The 22206-nt window shown below is 31.7% G+C and overlaps 1 protein-coding gene across 1 annotated transcript; it reads left to right on the forward strand.

The window, feature by feature from the left end:
* The first annotated feature begins 11602 nt into the window (after window positions 1-11602).
* LOC134264271 (serine-rich adhesin for platelets-like) lies at window positions 11603-19927 on the forward strand. Its single transcript, XM_062746570.1, has 5 exons — window positions 11603-11705; window positions 13909-14095; window positions 17647-17789; window positions 17936-18089; window positions 18755-19927. The coding sequence occupies exons 1-5, from the start codon at window positions 11633-11635 to the stop codon at window positions 19707-19709; spliced, it is 1512 nt and encodes a 503-aa protein (XP_062602554.1). The 5' UTR covers window positions 11603-11632; the 3' UTR covers window positions 19710-19927.
* Window positions 19928-22206: the final 2279 nt, after the last annotated feature.

Here is a 22206-nt window from a genome sequence, read left to right on the forward strand (position 1 = left end):
CACTTTTTCTACAAAAAATGAATTTTTTCTACGGGTAGGGGGTCATTTTTTGTCGTTGAAAATGACCCCCGGTCTTTATTCGATGGGGGTCATTATTCGTCTTTACACCGGCTTAGCTGTAAGGGTTCGATTGAATAGAGAGGTGGTGGAACATTGTTGTAGAACAATCTTAAAGGTGTTTGATATCTTAAGTAAAAATATCATAGATGATTTCTTGCCTCTGAATTTCAATCTTTATAATCTTGTAAAAATGTACACTACTTTTTTACCATTGCCTATTAACTGAGCTATTTTCGACATGTGATTATTAAAAGTTATGTCATGTGACTAGTCAGCATGTTTAACTAGTCAACTTGTCATATACTTTATATTCTGTGTAAAGCCCAGTCAATTAATTGTTACATGAGTCTATGTAGCTTTAGTCATTTGATAGTTTCAATAAATGTTTTTCACTAAATAGTACTTGGTATTTTTTATACAAGACGTTAAGCAGAAACAAACTGCGAATAGCAAGAATTGCCTTCTCTCATTACAAGAAAACATTTATGTATATAAATCAATATAAAACTTGCGATTTTTTTTTCATTTTGAGAGGTACAATACTAATGGTTTCTAATACTTTTTTCAAAATGTTTTTTTTTTCCTAATATACGACGGCTGTTCAATGAATAATGTCCTGAACTGTATGACATACAATACAGGTATCATATGACATTAAGCATGACTTTGTCTCATTATTGAATCTTTCATGAATTTATAACAGTTTATGTGACCACTTTTCCTCACATAGTTTCATTGTGAGAAGCTGGAAAACAAGGGCTATTCGAGACACTGCATTATAAATGAATAGCACAGAATCAGTAAACTAGAATGAAAATAAAAGCTTCATTAAAGTTGCTGTAAAACTTGTTAAAAATCCCAAAGAAATATTCACTGAAATATGTGAAATTTACAGCAACCAATGTCTGTTTTATAGACACAGGTGGATTTCAATGAACAAAACTTATATCATGGGCATCAAAAATGGGTACCGTCCTTGGCAACAAAAAATTATAACAACTTACATATATGTACTGTTTGCCAAATTTCAACAAATAATATTTGATGATGTATGACTGACTTTAAGACACATAGCAAATTTTATTGACATCATTTCAGGAGTAGTTTTGTTTTAAGAAACGTTTGACAGTAAAAAGCTTAATACTCAAAAGTCACCCTATATTTTGAAAATGAGTGAAAACAGCAGTATGTACGAATGTCTTAACAATTATTTTAGAATATCAGTAATTGTAGTTATCCACGTTTGTTTGATATTCAAACAGATAATGAAACTTAAATCTATTGCTTAAAATCCTCAAAACAAAATTTACTATAAGATGTACTAGATAAAAACAGCGAAGGTCTGAACAAGAGCAAAGAATTGCAAGAGCACAAAGACCAATTTATATGCAATTTTCTTAAATATTAGTGTTATTGTTGTTCAAATTCGTATTTGGAGAGACAGTTTAATTTCTGGAGGAGTCTAGAAAGCAATTTTTTTGCAAAATAATCGAGAGGTTTATTAGAGGAAGGACCTAGAACCAGGAATCCACTGCATCAAATTTCTTCATGACAGCGTCCAAACTTGCACGCCCTGAAGAGTAAAGGGGTTTTCGGGATAAACAGAAAGTTAATGTTTTTTCACATTAACAATATTCGCTAGATCTTTGACCTTTTGACTTGTTTCTATTTCCAAAATTGAAAAAAAAACACCTTTCAGAAGGAAGAAAAAAGCCCAGGAAATCATAGGATCTGCCATTTTCTAGTATACTAAGGGTCATACCCAAAAATGAGTTCTAAAAACAATCAGAAAATGTTACGGACATGTGTTTTAATTAAAAGAGAATAATAAGTTAAATCATAAAGACTAAATCATTGAAAAGCGTCTTTTGCGTCTTTCCGAGCACCGAGGACATTATTCATTGAACAGCACTTGTACTTATACCATAGAGGGATAGATGATCAAAATCAGAATCATTTTTTTGAAAATAATAAATCATTTAGATGGTGACCATCTGACTTCAAGAAGATTTTCTGAATCATTTCGTTGTTAGACAACATGTATTACACAGGAGTGCCAGCTGCTTCCATGTCTATGGCGAGATCTTCAGCGTCAATAAACTAGCTAGGACGCTACGTCCTAGCCAATCCCATCTGTTTAATACATGTACCTTATGATACTTATTTCAGTGCATAAAATTGATATCTTTTTATTTAAGTGCATAAAATTGATATCTTTAATTGATTAAATAAATAATTATTAGTTCAGCATTTAAATTATGAACGAATCATGCTAATATTCAACTATAACTGCATTAACGTTACAGTTTAATTGGCAAATAATGTTTCATTCGTATAGATATTATTTTTTTACACAAACGTGCATTTTTTCATTTATATTCATCTACATATATTTTAATTTTATTAACCTAATTGATTCTTGAACAACATATGTATTTTTATATACTTAAGACTTAAGATTTTTTGTCAAATCACTTTTGTAGCAATTAAATTCTTGATCAGTAATCAAGAAAAGCAAATCAAATCATACTGATTCTTTCTGATCAATATATGAGGTAATCTCAAATGTTGTGGTTTTTCTCTTGATATGAGTAAATTAAAAAAAAAACTGTTAAGAAAAAAAATGTTCAACACAATTCTAATTGGAATTTTAGTCCACACCTTGCATTATTTATATTTGAAATATATGGAGATAATGATAAGTTTTCAAGCTCAAAAATCCATTAAAACAATAAAAATCAGGAGCAGAGCTCACAAGGACCTCTAAAACATCGAAAAGTGAGATCAGCCGGCATGGAGGAGTAAGTATCCCCTGACGACCGGTCACACCCGCCATGCACTCCTTGTATTGATCGGGGTATAACGGAAAAATCCGTCGATAATTCAGTGTGTTGATTAATAATGGCCTCACAAATGTCAACTATTTGACTAATTGAAAGATTGAATTTTCCGACAAGGTCATTCTATTGAACAAAGAAGTCAGTGATTACATTAAAGGAAACTTTTGTTATTATACATTTATTAACTTGGTTTGACGACAACATGCGTTTTGTCGGTCCCAGGAATCAAACTGTTTGCATGAGGCAAATGCAGAATTCATTTTGCCCGAAAACACATACTATCAATGTTTTGTTATACTTTTTATTTTAATTTTTTGACAAGCATGTACCTTGTGCTGGCTTTTGTGATGTTAACTGATGTGAAACTCAGTCTATTCGGATACTGTCGAACACCAACGAATGCAAATAAGATTAAGCTGATTCCGCCCTCTGTGCTAGCTAAGCAGTCCAATATCTCGTCGAGAGTATATATATATATATATATATATATATATATATATATATATATATATATATATATATATATATATATATATATATATATATATATATATATATATATTATATATATATATATATATATCAATTTTCTTTATATATATATATATATATATATATATATATATATATATATATATTATATATATAGTATAGATTTATATAGGAAGAATATTTTGAAGGTATAACAATCTTGTTTCATCAACCTTTAGGTCAATAACTTACCTTGTTTTAGAATTTGTTCATACGTAGAGTATGCTCTATCGTTTCGAATCAAAAGAGAGATATAAGCTACGTATGCAGGTGATAAGGGTATTTTCGTTGTATAAGTAAGGATAGCAGACGATTAAAAATTAAAAGTCATCAGGTTTATCATAAAGCGAATCGAATTTAAACACTTTGCTGAAAGACCTGCTTTAAAAAAAACATAGATATTTTCGATCAAATCTCAAACATCTTTTGAATATCCATTTCAGCATCTTTAAACTATCAACTTCAGAGTACTAGTGTTTACAATCAGAATGTTTTTTTTAAAAAATAATTTTGCAAATGACCAATAACAAAGTTACAAGTTGGTAAATTACAATTTTTCCATTCCAATTTTCATTGATAAAGAAACAACACCCTTTACAGAATAAGGATGTTCAATGATGTAATAAAATCATTAGTTTTGCAAATATAACACCAATATTTCGACAATCCAAATCACGATGTACCAGAGTTTATTAGCTATTTTGTTCACAAGAGAACATATATCAGTTTCAGAGCTAATTATAGAATGTCAGAGACACAAACTTTTTGAGTGACCTCAGACTGTCCTCTGTAGGTACCTACTAACAGTAGGTAACACATGTATTGAGTTTTAATGCTATTAGAGATAATAGAATTAACATATCTATATTGTTTCGGGTGGACGTATGTTAATGTAGGGGTTGGGTTAAATTACGTTTAAAATTTCATTAAATACCCCTAAATACATTGTGCATTAAAAATTTGGGATATTGCTTGAACGATTTGATTATCAAAAATGTATGTAATTGCTCTAAATTGCTCTAGTTTTAGACAAAAGTCCAGTCCTGGAAAATTCCAACTTTTATTATGGGAGTTTGATATGCAGACCCCTCCCAAGGAAATCGACATAAATTTGATCTCAATTACAGCAACTGAAGCACCAAGATATTATTCAATTTACTGACATCTCAATAACTTCCGATAATTTACGCTATATTACCATTTTATAGCTTTTTCTTTAAATATTCTATTCTATGATTCTCTCACATTTAGTCTATTTTCTCTGAACAGAAAACCTATAAATTTCAAACAAGTTGATGGGAGAACAATAGCTAATGTTGGTTCGACAAATAATGTGAAATGAAATATGTGAAGGTAACGGACAGTATTCGATCTAAAAAGTCCAATAAACAATACAAAACAGGAGCGAAGCAAAACACGGACCTCCAAAACATCAGAGATGGGATCTGGCCTGCAGACCATAAACTGAAAACAGACTTGAGTCAAAATTTTGATTTTGAATAGCTTGTTATGTTAAATACCATGTTATCCAAAATTTGTAGGTTTGTATAATCTTTCAGTATAAACATATGGTAACAATTTTGTTTTGTTGCTAAAATTATTTCAAAAGTGATATTGATTTGAAATTTTGAAGTCTTTTCTCAGTCTATGGTCTCCAGGCCAGGTGCCATGAAAGAGTGAACATACCCTGTCGACCGGTTACACCCGCCGTGCACCCCATGTCATGGTCGGTAAACAACGGAAAAAATCCGTTGACAACTCAGTGTGTAAATAAAGGCCTAACAATCCATATATGAAAAAAGTCAGTCAACATTTGACTTTATGATAAATTGTACTTGCTGAAAAGGTCATTGTATAGCCCATAGAACTTACGAAATGATGACTTTAAACAAGACTGCTGATATTCTTGTTTTATCAACTTGTTTGTCAATAAATTACCTCGTTTTAGAAAATACTCATACGTAGAACATGCTCCTCCGTATCGAATCAACTAAGAAATATAAATCATGTATGCAGGTGACACTGGTATATTGCTGCATAAGCAAAAGAAGTTGACGATTGAAAAGTTTAAGCCATCACGTTTATCATAAAGCTTTATTGTTAGATAACAATTAACGTCTTTTTATAGTAAAAATATCCAAAAATGAAACATATGCATCAGGCTCTGTGATTTCTTTCATTTCAAACTCACTGGGATATATCGTGTCGACATAAGAATGGAAATTTAACAATTGTTAATTGACAATACATCGTCAATATAGCTAATTGTCGAGTTGAAGGTCACAGCAAGTGTGTTCTTTTCACGTAAAAAATTTGACAAAACTCTGCTGCAACTGAATATAAAAGTAGGTCTGCTAATAACGGGGCGAAATTACTTCCCATGGGAAAGCCAATAAATTGTTGGAAGATCTGCAGGCATGTTCACGAAGTTATCTTAGAACTACGGTGTGGCCTAAGAATGCCTAAGGAAATGTCCTAGTCTTATGTCAGTTTCTCCAAAGACCACATAGATATTGTCAATCAGAAATTCGAGCATCCTTTTAATATCAACTTCAGTGCACTGTGTGAACAATCAGAATATTTTTAACAAAGTTATTTTGCTTATGACCAATGACAGGGACAATGACAATTTTTTAATCTGTATTTTCTTTGTCATGTCAGTTTATGCATTACTATTTTGATTAAAGTATCCAAATTTTTCAATAATATATTGAACTAACGAAAAGTAATTAAATTCAAAACTTAATTGTAAAAATACAAATTTAAACTGAGCTATCACTGACCTCTACAACATCAGAAATGGGATCAGAAGCAAATTGGGATCAGTCGATCGAAAACACTTATTCTTGTCATAATCGGGTCGCCTGCGTGGTGCATTGATGATAGTGTCTGCTTCAAAGTCGCGATCGTGCAGTAAGAATCCGACCTTTACGTCGCGGGCTCGAATGTGGGAAATAAAGACCAGTCCTTCAGATGAAATCGTATAAATCGAAGTCCGGTAAGTTTTGGCAGGAAAGTATAGGTATAATATTAGCAGCCCTCCACCGGCAAGTGATGGCGTCTCCATACGAGTGAAAAATTCTCGAGAGGGACGTTAAACAAACCAACCAAAAAAACGAATAGCTGACTCGAAACGAAGTTGATAATCCTGTAGCGTCAACACATTTGTGCGTAGCTTTCCTCGGCTTAAAAAATATTAGTACTACGAGCATGCTCCTGAGTATCGAATTAATTCGGAGACATAAATACCATATGCAGGTAATAGCGGAATATTTCTACATAAATACTGAAAGTTGATGACGAAAGAGTTGAAGTCATCCCCTCTGTTATACAATATAGTCGTTACAAGTTCTTGACCCTTATCTTCTGTAGTCAGTATGGTTTCTTTTATTTCAAATTCACTGGAATATATCGAGTCGACTATTGAATGAAAAACTATACAGTTAATTGATAATATTCTGTTGGTATTATAACTAAATATTTAGTTGAAGGCAACGAAAGTATTTTCTTCTTTCTAACTAAAAGTTTGTTCAATAAATTCTTCTTCATGGAAATATACATTTAAAAGGTCAGCTAATGAAGGGGCACAATAAGTACCCGTCAGTTTGTCGTTGGACTTAGTCTCTGAAGACTTTATAAATGTCGTCAATGAAGAACCTCCGTATCCCTTATATATACGTAGGTATTTTATTTATGACCAATCACAAGATATGTAAATTTTCGAGTTCTTTTTTAAATTCAGATTGTCTAGTATTTCTTAATTTCTCGAGAGGAATTGTTATATAAGTGTGAAACGTAAGCGAGAGCAAGAGAAATTAACTCCGAAACCGTACATTTTAAATTATTTTTAAGTTTACACAAAATTAGATTGAGAAAAATTACTGAAAAATTATTGATTTAGGGAATTATTTTGGAGGTTTTAAAATTCGTTATGCAAAATTTGTTTAATTGACTCATACTGAGATGTAAAGAAACACAATTTTTCCTTCTCATTCTTGTTCAGCATGATATAAAAATGATGTTTTGGCAGGGAAAATTAGCATCCCTGCTAATTTAGCATTAGCACTAAACTTTGGAAATTCATGTATATATTTGTATTGGAGTATTAGAGTTATGGCTCTTATATTATCCACTCAATCTGTGTGTAGTCAACCTGCAGTTTGCAAGTAAAATGAGGCTTTAACTATCGATGGCATCAATTTTCAATTTCTGCATTTTAACGCTTCTGTTGTTTAAGTTAATATCGAAAAATAATATATTTCTTTTACTCTAAGACAAGATTTAATCCATCTTCACATAGGGGCCGTGTTATTTAAGCCTTTGTAGCCCTGTATTTTCTATGACGAGATTAACAGGAATCATATTAAATGTTCTTGTGTTTACCGAGGAATTTTTATCTTAAATACTTCCTCGAGGCTCATTTCATTGGTACAGTATTCTCTTGTGTTTTGATAACGTAACGCCATGAGGCTTATGTCTCAAAATGGCAATAGAACATGGATAATATGAGGAATACACTACTGTTTATTACTTTTTGTTCGCAAGAACTTTATTTTCGCGTAATCACGCGAGACAATAAGCTCGTAAAAATATCACTATCGCGTATATTAGTATTCCTAAAGATTATAAAAAGCAGTCACCTTAATGCGTGTAAATTTTGTCACACTTATAAAGTATTGAAAAATTAACAAAGATTGATGACAGATACTTTTTACATGAAAATGAACTTGAAAACTTAAAAGCACTTCGTCGACATGTAACGTTCCCAAGATGACGATATCATGCAGACCAAAGCTGTTCTGAAATTCTGTTATAAAGTACTAGATATTATAACCGTAAAAGGGTTAAATATCTAGCATTTGCTTGTTATTTTACTCAAATAATTAATCATTAATTTAGGTAAGAGTTTCCTCCTTTTCACGCACAAGATTTTGGACAAATTCTTCTTCATGTGAATACAAAAATAGAGTATGTCTGCTAATACCGGGGCGCAATTGGTACCCAAGGGAATTCCAATAGATTTTTGGAAGACCTGGTCTTCAAAAAACACATATATATTGTCAATCAGAAACTCAAGCATCTTTTTGAAGTCATCCTCAGAGTACTTGTGCTTAAAATCAGAATGCTTTTTTTTACAAAAGAATTTTACAAATGACGAATGACAAGGTTAAAAATTAAAAAAAAAACACCTAAACTTGAATTTATTGTGACGAATGTTTGTGTATTGTTTGTGTATAAAGTCAAATTTTTTAAGCTGTTGATTTTTGTTAAAATCTTGTAATTTCAAATTTTCTAAAAGTTTCTTGAAATTTTAAATTCCACATCTGATTTACACTTTTTCTCGAATATGTTGTTGCACCGTAGTCGTGACCTTACTCTTGAAGTTTCTCCTTCACTACTGTTAATATCTTAGTGATGAGTAAAGAAAGAGGCTTGGTTGAACATTGACTGGAACCCGTTATGTATTGTTGTATGTAAGTATTTCTATGAAGTTTCGGAATCCGATAAAGATATAGTAATTCAAATTCATTTTGCATTTTGGTTGTTTGGTGTATTAAAAATATTTAAGTCTGACTTAATTTTGAAGAATTTCTTCCTTAGAGAGGGAACTATGAGTAGGGGTTGGATTACCACTTGTAGAATTAAATCCACGTTATTCTAAAATACAATTTATGTAATGAGCCTTTCAAACAAAGACAATGTTGTTACCTGCTTTGTCAGCAGGCAGTACGTACTGAGGATGTTCTCTTTTCACTGCTGGATTATAGAATACATAAAGATAGGTGGTTTTCATATTGCCCCTCAACCTTTTAATATGCGATTGTAACATAGATCTGATACATTTAATCCATTCTGACGAAGAGTCAACGTCTTCTATTTCATATCTGTCCCATCACCTGACGTAATCTTACGGAAGCCCATTTAGGACCTATCAAAAAATATTTTTGAATTCGTTATAACGAATTTAATTTGTTATAACAGATTCATTGAATTCGTTATAACGAATTTAATTTGTTATAACAGATTCATTGAATTCGTTATAACGAATTTAATTTGTTATTACAGATTTATTGAATTCGTTATAAGAAGGATATGGAGATAACGAACAGTATTCAATCTCAACGTCCATCAAACAATATACAAAATAAGAGCAGAGCAAACACGGACCTCCGAAACATCAGAGGTGGGATCAGGTGCCATGGAGGAGTGAGCATCCCCTGCCAACCGGTCACACCCGCCGTGTGCTCCTTGTCATGATCAGGAAATAACGGGAAAAATCCGTCGTCAATTCAGTGTATAAATAATGGACTAACAATTGGTATGAAAAACGTCAGTCAGCATTTGACTCAATGATAAATTGTATTTGCTGACAAGGTCATTGTATCGACCATAGAATTTACGAAATGATGACTTTAAACAAGACTGTTGATATTCTTGTTTCATCAACTTGCTTGTCAATAATTTACCTCGTTTAAGAAATTTGGCTATAACGAATTCAACAAATCTGTAATAACAGATTAAATTCGTTATAACGAATTCAACAAATCTGTAATAACAGATTAAATTCGTTATAACGAATTCAACAAATCTGTAATAACAGATTAAATTCGTTATAACGAATTCAATAAATCTGTTATAACAAATTAAATTCGTTATAACGAATTCAATGAATCTGTTATAACAAAATAAATTCGTTATAACGAATTCAATAATTTGTTATAATAAATTAAATTCGTTATAACGAATTCTAAAAATCGTTATAACGAATTCAAAAATATTTTTTGATAGGTCCTAAATGGGCTTCCGTATAATCTTCTACAGAATCCATAATATTCATGAAATTCCAATGCCACTTGAAGGATCAAGGTTCCGTATATATATTAATGTCACCTGTCATAACATGTCCAGCAGGACTATAGTTATAGGGGGGAGAAGAACATGTACACGATGTGGGATTATGTTTCAGATATTCGATATCCAGGCCCCTTAAAGTTTTCTTGTAATCTAAAAGTTTGAAAGCAATAGTCGATGTATATTTTAGGAAATACAAGGTGTAGTCTTTAACTTGAAATATGGTGGAATACCAGACTGGGGGGTTAAAAACCCTATGAATGTGATGGCACTTTTTAATAATACACAGAGATGTAAGCGTAATTATGGGCGCCCGTCTTACAATGATTAAAAACTATTATAAACGATGTCTTAATTCTATTTACAAAAATTGTTCATTGATGTATTCCACCACATTTTAGATGAGGTTTACAATTTTGTATATCTTCCAAACATACGTCGGCTATTGCGTTAAAAAACTTTTGCCTAGATATCGATCATCTGGAACATATTCCTTTAAAGTCTTAATCTTTCTCTTAATCATCCTTCAACTAAAGCCTTGCTGAACATGTCATATTTGGTAACGTAAATATAATTCAATTTGTGGATCTTGTGTCTATATTGTTGGGAGGTTCCCAGCCCTTTTCAAAGTACAAAGAATCACTAGATGCAATTAAAGTTAAGTGGGTCACAACCCGAGCTGCGTGTAGTTGAAATTTCTCTTAATTTTTTTTTCAAGTTGAGGACGAATAAAATAAAGTATAGCTGCATACATCAGTGAAAGATTGTTTCAATTTATATTGAATTTGTTTTTATATACCCATTTTCGTATGCATTATACAATAAAATTTCGAAGTGAGATAACCAACTTATGAAAAGAGTTCATCCTCCATATATATTTAGAAGTTTGCACATATTCTAATTGGTTATCTCGGAAAAGGAGTTTGGGGGTTCTATGTTTTTTTCTTGTGCTGAAAAATACAACCTTCGTTTTTGAAAGTTTTCGGGGGATTAAATGTTATCAAAAATTTCTTTGACCACTATTCAAGAGACATTAGATCCTTATTGAGATTACTTTCTATAGATTGATCACATTTAGATACATACTGCATCAGTTGTCATCATCAAATAATCGACAAAATCATGATATTTTGCCAGCCTTAACGAAAAGATGAAATGTGACGTCGACATTATGTAGATACCTCAGCCACTTTAAAAGACATGTTATTGCATGTTACACCGCGAGGTTTTCTTTTTTTCACTTTTATAATTACCTTTCTCATTAGCATATTTATTACTGTTTGAATAAATTAAATGTAATAAATCTAAGGCACGTGGTCTTGACAGTTCTAGCTCATGAGGTTACACTGATGCTAATCTCACACGAATGTCCATTTTTCTTCACTCAGCTTCTTGTTTCTAAGACGGCAGCTAAAATGAAAGGTATGTGCATGTTCCAATGTTGACTTGTTCGGGTATTATCTTAATTTTAAATTTATGCACATGTTTTCATTTTTCCCATATAAAAAATAACAGTTCTTATCATTTTAAAGTTAAGATATAAAAGGAATAACTACTTATCTCGTATAATATCATAACAAATAGATGCTTGTATTTATTTTATGTTCTTTTATTATTATAATTAATGTGAGTTAATTTAAGGTTGTTTCTCAATAATATACTAACACAGAATATTTTTTAACAGTAATAGAGATTTGAAAAAAAAATAATTAACCAATCATTTAGGAACATTTATGCATATATTTCAGTTGTCGGCAAAAATTATCAATTTATTTAGATTATGTCTAAAAATAATTGTATGAACATGTCTGAAAGAGAGATTTTTACACTGTGTCAATCATCTTTTATAGAGCACTGTACAGCAATATATTCGAGGAGTAATTAAATCAGTTGTTGATATTAGAAAATTCTAAGACTATTGGAACATTTGAAATCACAAAATTTTACGAATACATGTATCAACAACACAAAAACTGAAGACTTTTTAACTTAATATGCAACTATTCCCCATGATAGATTTAAGTCCAGGCTTTCTGACTTCATTGTCAGCTGCTCTTTCAATAAAAAAATGGTACTCGTAAATTTACTAACCTAGCTTGTCATTGGTCATTTGGAAGATTAATCTGTAAAAAAAAAAAAAAAACAATTTGTACACACAAGTACTCTGAAGTTGATATTAAAAAGAGTTTCTCATTGACAATATCTGATGTTGTTTTTTGAGACCAGGTCTGCCCAACAATCTACTGGAGTTCCCATGGGTACTTATTGCGTCCGTTATTAACAGACCTATTTTTTATTCATATGAAGCAGAATTTGTCCAAAATCTTACACGCGGTTGTTGTGTTCTTCAAAGGCAACTTATTTATGCTTTGAATAGCCCGTTATTTTCATTTAATTAAATGTTGAGCTAAATATTTATATCGTAAAAGAGCTTCCATACACTTCCCTGGTGTAAAAGTAAGCCGTAAACTGTAAAAAAAAAAAAAAAAAAAAAAAAAAAGGGCCGTTTGTCGTTGCTTGACTGCAAATTTAGACCTGTACACAGGGCTTATGACTTTCAGTAGCGTTTGTATTTTTTGGTTGTAACTTGCTGGTGGCGGTTTCCAAATTTAGCCTTGCGATCGGCACTTATCACTCTAGATTAAATAAAGGACTGAAAAGATCATTTAAAGTCTATTTCTGCAACGAATTTCTCGTTTAAGAAATGAATATAACTACTTTTCTATTTAAGAAATTCTTTAATTATAACTTAATTTAAATGAAAGCTTGTAATTACCTTTTCTTTAATATAATTTAATGGATGAGGTTTATCATTATATCTTTAATAAAACATAATGAAGTAATAATCTTACAAATCATAAGTTAATGTAAAAATCTTGGCATGGTATATCAAAAATAGACATTTAGAGCAATGGAAATAATGAATCACAGATAAATATACTTTTACTGAAACCAAACTCTCTTTATTCTAATGATAACTATGTATTAAAAGAAAAATGAAACTCACAGTTGACGGACAAGACATATGGTTTTGCAGATTTGCATGCATTGTTATACACGGTCTTGTAATAACTATCATCATTGTCACTTTAGGAGTCATTTCTCCTCTTTAATCATTTTATTTATTTCTTAAGTCTTGTCAAATTAATAATGAAAGTAGATCATATAATTCAAACTGTATTCCTGTAGGAGCTATAGATGGATTACAAATCTGTTTGGTATACTACCTAATTTGGTATAATAAATCTTTGACAAGATAATGTTACAAAATAGATATGAAGTTTTAAATAGAAAATTAGAATTTAAATGTATTAAAATCAGTTAAGACATTTGCCTTTTTCACATTTGTCTTTTTCACATTTGTCCTTTTTATTAATATTTGCTTTTTTAGAGGTTTCCTTTATTTCACCAATTTAAAAGGCCTCTGACAAATGTGCGAAAAATTTCAGAAAGGATTATTCATGTCGTTAATGAAATTCCAGTCTTATTTAAAATTATTAATTGACCTGTTATTATTATCAATTCACCAATTCATAATGTGCTGCTGCATGAGTGCATCGTAATTGTGATAAAAAATATATTGAATGTACATGTATATCATTTAATTCCTTTTTTCTTTTTTCAGGTATTACTTTATGTCTGCTATGTCTCCTGTGCTCAGTGATAAGTGTTATGTCTTTCATGAAATCAGGGACTTCGCCCTCCTCGCCAAATGATGCTCTAAGAAACTGCATGAAGAACGTTGGTTATTACAGTAGAACTCCAAATCGTTACCGCAACAAATTCTCCAACTCTGTTTGGAAATGGTGCTCGTAAGTCTTTCACAAAATACCTACTAGAATATTACCCGTATAAATGCCTGGTAATTTGAAAACTGTAGGATTTATTTATAAGAGAATGAATAAGCTATGATCAAATTTCGAATTCTAAGAATTCTATTATTTTAATTAAAAAATATATATACAATGATAGGAATTTGCACTTTCATCCTGACGCGTTTAAGGGTCATGTGTCAAATATAAATTAAGATATATAGGTACTTTGTTAGGATCATGATATTTTCATTTGCCCTTGAACATTCGAAAGAATGCATGTCATTCTTGCGTCAATAAATGTGAATTCATTTCAGACATAATCGTAGAATACTTTGTCTTTTGGATATGTTTAAGGACAGATGATACAAACAAATTTTATCTTTGGAGGAGACTTAATATCATGTCACAAGTTTAGAAAAGTGGATAATTCTTAGAATTTTTTCTCCTAAGAATTGGAAAATGAAATATAGACTTGGAAAATATTAGTAATATTTCAATAGAATTCTAAAAATGGATAAAACACACTCAATAAGGGTTTACAGATGAAGATAAATTTCAAAATATGTTACCTTGGTGCTAAAAGTGTAATATAAACTTTAGAAAAATATACCAAGCCTGGTGAATTTTATGAGGAAAAGCAAAATGGTAAAAATCAGCCCATATGATATAGGATGATTTATACAATTATGCTTTTCCTAATAAAATTCACCTGGCTTGGTATACTTTTCTATAGTTTATATTATATTTTTAGTACCAAGGTAACATATTCTGAAATTTGTTTTCACCTATAAACTTTTACCGAGTGTGATTTGTCAATATTTGTTTTTTTTTTTTTTTTTTTGAAATATTAGTAATATTTTACAAGTGTATTTCATTTTCCAGTTCTTAGGAGAAAAATTCTAAGAATTATCCACTTTTCTAAACTTGTGACATGATATTTAATCTCCTCCAAAGAAAAAAAATTGTTTGTATCATCTGTCCTTAAACTTTAAAATAACAGTGTAAGAAGAAAAAACGACCTGTTAAACAAATAGCAATTAACAAATTACATATACATTAATTTACATGGTAATTTCACTTTTGTAACGTTATACACGAAAACGAAATGGAACGAATTATCATTCTAAAGGGTGTAAAATAATAAACTACATATATATAAAAAGAAAACATTTTGGTTCTGTTGATATGTACACATAAATTAACTAGGTAAACAGTTTATTGAGTCAGTCACACCAATGCATAGAAAATGTTATACAAAGTTCAACAGTTCAGAATGAAGGAATTGGAAAATGACACAATAAAACGACTAGTTTTAAACAAACCAAAAGCATATTCTCAGACAAGAAGTGGCGCAGCTGATCTGAAAATAATTTTGTAATCTGAGTGCAAAACTTCTTGATAACAGTTGACTTCAACTTTTCTTTCCTCACCTTCCCTTTTATATGTCGTAAGGTACTTTATCACCTGCATGAAATATGGGAATAACTAACAGTAACAAAGCTCGAAAGTACATTCAAACTAAACATATTAGGAGCAGAGCAAATAAATATCAAGGAGTGAGCAACTGAGCATCCCTTGCCGACCGTTCCTACGCGCCGTGTGCTCCTTGTTATGATCGCTTTAAGAAATATCCGTAGAATGTTCAGTGTGTAAATAATGGCCTAACAATTAGTACGGAAAACGTCAGTCGGCTTTTCTCTTAATGAAAGACTGTATCTGCTGATAAGGTCATTGTATCGACCAAAAACTTGACCTTAAACGAGACTGTTGATATCCTTATTTCATCAACTTGTTGATTAATAGCTTGCCTCGTTTAAAAAAAATATCGTAGGTAGAGCATGCTCTTGTGTAACGAATCAGATAGGAGACGTAAACCCTATTTGCAGTGATTAGGGTATCTTGCTACCTAAGTAAGAAAGGTTGCCGATGGAGAAGTTGGTTATCAGGTTTCTCATATTTTGTCGTTAGGTTGTCCTTAACGGCATGGAAACGTAATTCGAAGCAGATCAAACATGGACCTTAAAGCAGCAGAGGTGGGACCAGGTGTCATGATGGAGTAAGCATCTTATGGCAACCAGTCACAACTGTCGTGTGTTCCTTGTCTTAATCAGACAAACAGAAAAATGTTTTTCAAATGAAGTTTATATCTTCAGCAAGTGATTCAATACACAATATTTCACAAGTTCTGTGGTCGATACAATGACCTTGACAGCAAATACCATCTATCATTGAGACAATGCCAACTGACGTATTTTCCATGGTTATTATTAGGCCATTTTGTACACATTGGATTATCTACGGATTTTCCGTTTGCCCCATTGGGTGGTTGTGACCTCTTTACATGGGATGCTAACTCCTCCGTGACATCTGGTCCAACCTCTGATGTTTAAGAGGTTCGTGTTTGATCTTCTACTGAACTATTAGTGTTTCATTACACTTTTGGGCTAGGTTGCTGTTTTTATGATAACCGTTGTCCTTTCACATCCCTACATTTTACATGTTTATTTATGTTTTGGGTAATACTAATAAAATTTATAGGAATTTCAATCGATAAACGTGAAGAAAATGATAAGTACAAAATACACTACTTTTCCAAAGATTAATTAAAAAGGAAATAATCTGGTACTAAGTCAACGAACCTCTCCTTGAACAGTCGAAAAAATGCATGTCATTCATGCGTCAGTAAATGTCTATTCATTTCAGATGTAATGGAAATACAAAATTGCATTTGGACAATGTTTCAAATAACAGTGTTAATAAAAATGACATGTTAAACAATCAGCTTTTAACAAATTACATTAATTTACATGCTAAATTCATTTTTGTCACACTATAAATGAAAACGAAATGGAACGAATTATCAATGTAAAGGGTGCAAAATGATAAGCCAACACTAAATAAAACAATGCAATTTGGTTCTGTTGATATACAGTATATGCTTAAATTTACAAGATCAACAATTATTAGAGTTAGTTACAACAATACATACTAGAAAATCTTATACAAAGTCCAAAAGTTCGAATGTCTGAAGTTTACGCAAATCAAAAGCACCTGTGTTCTCGGACATGGAGCACGACAGCTGGTCTGAAAATGATTTTGTAACCTTACAGTAGTTTACAAATTTATGATGAACGGTGATTTCAACTTTTATATCGTTAACTTTCCATAAGAAGCAATAGACCCGTATCAATTGCATGAAATGAGTTTTTAAAAGAAAATAATACAGTGAAACCTGTCTAAACCGACATGCACGGGGGGGGGCAAATTTTGTGTCGGAATAGACAGTGTACTGGATTGCAAAGTGTAAAAATAACATTAAAATTAGTCAAATGGGAAAGAAATTTTAGGTCGGAATTTACAGTGTGATGGGTTACACAAGTGTCAGATTAGACAGTTTTCACTGTATATACAAAATGCGCTACTTTTCAATAGATTAGTATAAAAAAGGATAGGATCTGGTATAAAGTTGACGAATTTGTTAGTTACAGTGTATAAAATATTCAATTTGGGAGAATGTATTTATTGATAACATTACATCTTAATTCTAGGGTACATAGAAAAGTGTTGCCATGCGTAGAGAGGTCTTTAGAAAGTAACAGTCTGCGGAGTCCATCGGATTGGTTCTTTTCCATGACGTTTGATTCAACAATGGCGAGAAGAACATCAGTTGCCATGTGCAACAAACTAAAAAGTAATATATTTTAAAGTAGGAACTTGGTCCAAAAAATTGAAGTCGTTCTGTGTTCATTTCTGATGATCTTGCTCTTCAATGTATCATTGTTATCTTTGAAATATTCTATCAAATTACTGTTTTTTTTCTAATTGTAATTTCAATAGAATTTGGGAAGAAGTTAAAATGCATCAAGTCATCTAGCTTAAAGCGCGCCAAAAGATGTGTTAAATCTTTGACCATGCCACTCAGGCAAACATTGACGGAAATGTACTTACAAAACACGACGAATGGTCATGATGCTCGGAGGTTGGCCTGCATGTAAGTGTTAACTTTCTTTGGAAACTTTTAAAATTGTTGTTAAAGTTACTATGTTCCTCACATATTCTAGTAAATATCAACTGCCATTCGCACATTTACGATTTTACTTTCTGATTTGCAATACATGTATTTTGACATCTTATATACATGTACTAGTAGATGCATGTTATAGAAGATATTAGGTTTTAAATTAAAAGTTTTGTACCCGCTGTCATAATTTTTTTTTTTTTAAGTAACAACTTTTTAAAATTTAAACAAAATTCTAATGTCAAATTTAAAAATGCACCCACATCAATTAGTAACGTTTAGTAAACTCAAAATTGGTAAAAAAGCAACTCAGCTTCATATAAATCCCATGAACTGCAATGCACCACGAAAGAGGATTTTTTTGTTAATGAACAGTCATACTGGAACTGTGAATAAAGATGCATGTAGATACGATAGCTTAAATTTTTTGAAGTGTTTTTATTACTTCAAACCATGGAATAAGTCAAACACTCTTGTTGTTTTTATTTATTTGTATACTTTAAAAGACTTTGCTGATAATCCATTTATTGTAAATCGCACATTTTGGAGCTGGTTGATAAAATTTTTACCTTTCTTGTAGAGAAAAATATTCAGGACCACCAAAAAGTAAAAAATGTTCTGTTTTTTTTTTCTTTTAGAATATCAGCTGCAACAGCGACATGTTATAAGGAAAAGATACGTTCATGCAGGGGTTACCTCCGGGATTACATAGGTGCCTATCACGTGATTCTAGGCGGGAAATGTTTATCTGTTCTAAAGACTTCTGACGAATTTGTAGATGATTCAATCATTATGCCAAGACAAGCAGACCGAAATTGGGTGTCTATAGTCCAATCCATTCTCAAAGATGTGGGAATTGATCATTTTCCCAAAAGTCTGTTATCTGAAATCCAAACAACAAGGCATGTGTCATCACAAGAAATCCAATCAACGACAACACTATCACAAGAAATCCCGTCAATAATGACGTCATCACAAGAGATCCAATCAGCAACGTCAACACAGGAGATCCAATCAACGACAAGCACTTCATCACAAGACAGCCAACCAATGACAACTTCATCTTCAAAAGAGTCTCAACCAATGATCACATTTCCTCAAAAGATCCAATCACAGGCAACCATAATATCATCAGACATCCAATCAACATTCACCGCGTCATCAGAAGAGTTTCAATCAAATGCAAATTCTACCTCATTGCCATCTACAAACTCTTTTGAAGATGACGACATGGACTTAAGCAATAATTCAAGAGCAGATGAACAAACACCAACATATTTTAAAGAAAAAGAAAACACACAAACTACTACTGTTGCTGCAAACGGAAACAATTCTGCAGATTCAGAGCAGAAAAGTAATGCCACGGAAAGTACTACATCTAGTGATGAAATTTATGCAGACAATAGTGAGGAAAAAATTATAGTCAATGAATCTCCAAATAACACATTATCTACAGATTCCGGTGTTAATGCAGTGAATATTTCATTGACTCAAGCATCTTCATCGCTGAGATCATCGTCACCGACACTATTTCTCTCCAGTCTGTTAACAGGATCATTATTTTTGTCTGTGTTGTTTTTGTCCAGTGATTGAACTTATACCATTATTTTGTCTTTTATCCATAGATCTCATCATAATGTAAATGATGTATACATTGTCAATAAAAGTTGTGAAATAGTAATTTAAGATAGTTTGTACATATCCTAATTACACTGTATTTCTATTTTGCTTTTAGGCTTTTAGGCATTGAACTTTGCTATACACATAAATACATGTAGTATATCAAATGTACCTTGATCTGTTGCGGGAATAAAGTGGGATTTATAAAGCATAAATTTGATTATTTTTGAAATAAGAAATTTATTAAATGATACTGAACTTTGCATGAGACAAATGCAGGTGTTGCCTTTATTGTCCATCATTAAACACAATTTTAAGTTTCCTCATCAACGTCCTCCTTCATCTAGTGGTAATGTATTAAGCTGACAAGTTGAACAAGAGCAGGAATAGTGTGCAATTATAGCAGATGCATTGTTTTGTTAATTTGTATGCTGAAACTTTAAAAAGCAGATTTATAATTCCGTTAAAAATCCTGAACAGTGTCAACCATTTGTCACAATTAATGTCGGATGTTTTCTCTTTTTTTCTTTTTTTTTCCGTTAACAATATGAATTCGACAATATCTCCTTCAACACGAGCGAGATAAAGATGACAATGCTAATGAAATAACCACAGAATTTGTATTACAAATTCTTTGACACTTTACAAATTACATGTTGAAAGCTAATTAAACTTTTAAATTCGTCGCAAGTAGACCATGCCATGGCGAATTAAAATTTGTTCTCGTTTGAAATTAAATATTTGTATTATGATTGTACACATGTATGCGTTTCGATTATATTCCTAATAAGTAACTTCCGTTTTGTTATTCATTCCTTTCAATTGTTAAACAAACACCTCAAATGCGTAAGTAAAGGGCAGTGGAAGTGGTATAAAAACCTAACTATCATCTTTTTTATGAATTTGAACTACAATATATAAACTGGATTCAGAATCCGTACAAACAAAGGTACTTAACGGGTTCCAGTAAATCTTCAAACCCCAACGATAAAATAAAATCAAAACTTTTTGATATGATTGACAACTGCTTTTTCAATAAAAATGGAATTCGTAAATTAAATTACCTTGTCAATGGTCATTTGCAAAATCATTTTGTTAAAAAAAAAACATTCTGATTGTACACATAAGCACAGGCTGTTGACATCGTTCTTTAAATAAATAAAAATGCCCCCTATACTGTAACAGAGACATACTATAGATTATTATATGTAATAACAAGTTATCATTATAGTATAGGGGATGTCTTTATTTATGAAAAGAAAGATTAAAAACGTCAAGCGCCTGTGGACATAAGTACTCTGAAGTTGACATAAAAAAATTGCTTGAGTTTCTGATTGACAATATCTGTGTTATTTTTGGACAACAGTCTATTGAAATTCCCATGGGTACCAATTGAAAAGAAGAAAACACTTGCAGTGGCCTTCAACTCGACATTTAGACATCTCGACGACGTATTGTCTATTAACAATGGTAATATCCATTCTTATGTCGATACGACATATCCCGGTGAGCTTGAGATGAAAGAAACCACAGAGTCTGACACATCTGTTTCATATTTCGACATTTTACTTGAAAAAGACGTTAATGGTAATCTAACAACCAAGCTCTATGATAATCGTGATGACTTTAACTTTTCTATCGTCAACTTCCTTTACTTATGCAGCAATCTTCCTTCATCACTTGCATACGGAGTTCATTTATCTCAGTTGATTCGACAGGCAAGAGCATGCTCTACGTATGAACAATTTCTAAAACGAGGTAAATTATTGGCAAACAAATTGATGAAACAAGAATATCAGCAGTCTTGTTTAAGGTCATCATTTCGTAAGTTCTATGGTCGATACAATGACCTTGTCAGCAAATACAATTCATCATTGAGTCAAATGCTGACTGACGTTTTTCAAACTTATTGTTCATTATTTACACATTGAATTGACGACGGATTTTCCCGTTATTTCCCAATCATAACAAGGAGCACAAGGAGCGGATGTGACCGGTAAGCAGGGGATGCTCACCCCTCCATGGCACCTGATCCCACCTCTAATGTTTTGGAGTTCCGTGTTTGCATGCTCTGCTCCTATTTTGTATTGTTTTATGGACTTTTTAGCTTGAATACTTTTGTTATCTCCATATATTTCATCAGTCAGTTGTTCACGTTTCATAAAGTGAATGATTGTTGTTCTTTTTTTCATCGGCGATCCTTCATTTTGCAACGGAGTCTATCGATTCTGCAATTCAGTCTATTGAACTTATTTTAACCTGTTTGTTTTACATTTCTCTTCGGACTGTTTTTTTGCAAAATATACTTTCGTTTTGAATTAACGTTTTTATGCCCTTGCTGTCGCCCATAATAAGTTTTTCATGGCTTCAAAGATAATTCAGAACAGACAAAAAATGAAACAAGTTAATTTCATTACATATATACATTAATTTATTGCTAATAGAAACAATCCTTCTTGATGCAGATTCA

The sequence above is a fragment of the Saccostrea cucullata genome, unplaced genomic scaffold (assembly GCF_032062105.1).
Source record: "Saccostrea cucullata isolate Sc308-1 unplaced genomic scaffold, CSIRO_AGI_Scuc_v1 ctg1197, whole genome shotgun sequence".
NCBI lineage: Eukaryota > Metazoa > Mollusca > Bivalvia > Ostreida > Ostreidae > Saccostrea > Saccostrea cuccullata.

Excerpts from the sequence above, each read along its gene's own strand:
- LOC134264271 (XM_062746570.1), top strand. The coding sequence starts at position 11,633 with ATGCTAATCTCACACGAATGTCCATTTTTCTTCACTCAGCTTCTTGTT. Across the intron at positions 14,096-17,646 it reads TCTGTTTGGAAATGGTGCTC|GGTACATAGAAAAGTGTTGC; the intron begins GTAAGTCTTTCA and ends TCTTAATTCTAG. Across the intron at positions 18,090-18,754 it reads GCTCGGAGGTTGGCCTGCAT|AATATCAGCTGCAACAGCGA; the intron begins GTAAGTGTTAAC and ends TTTTTCTTTTAG.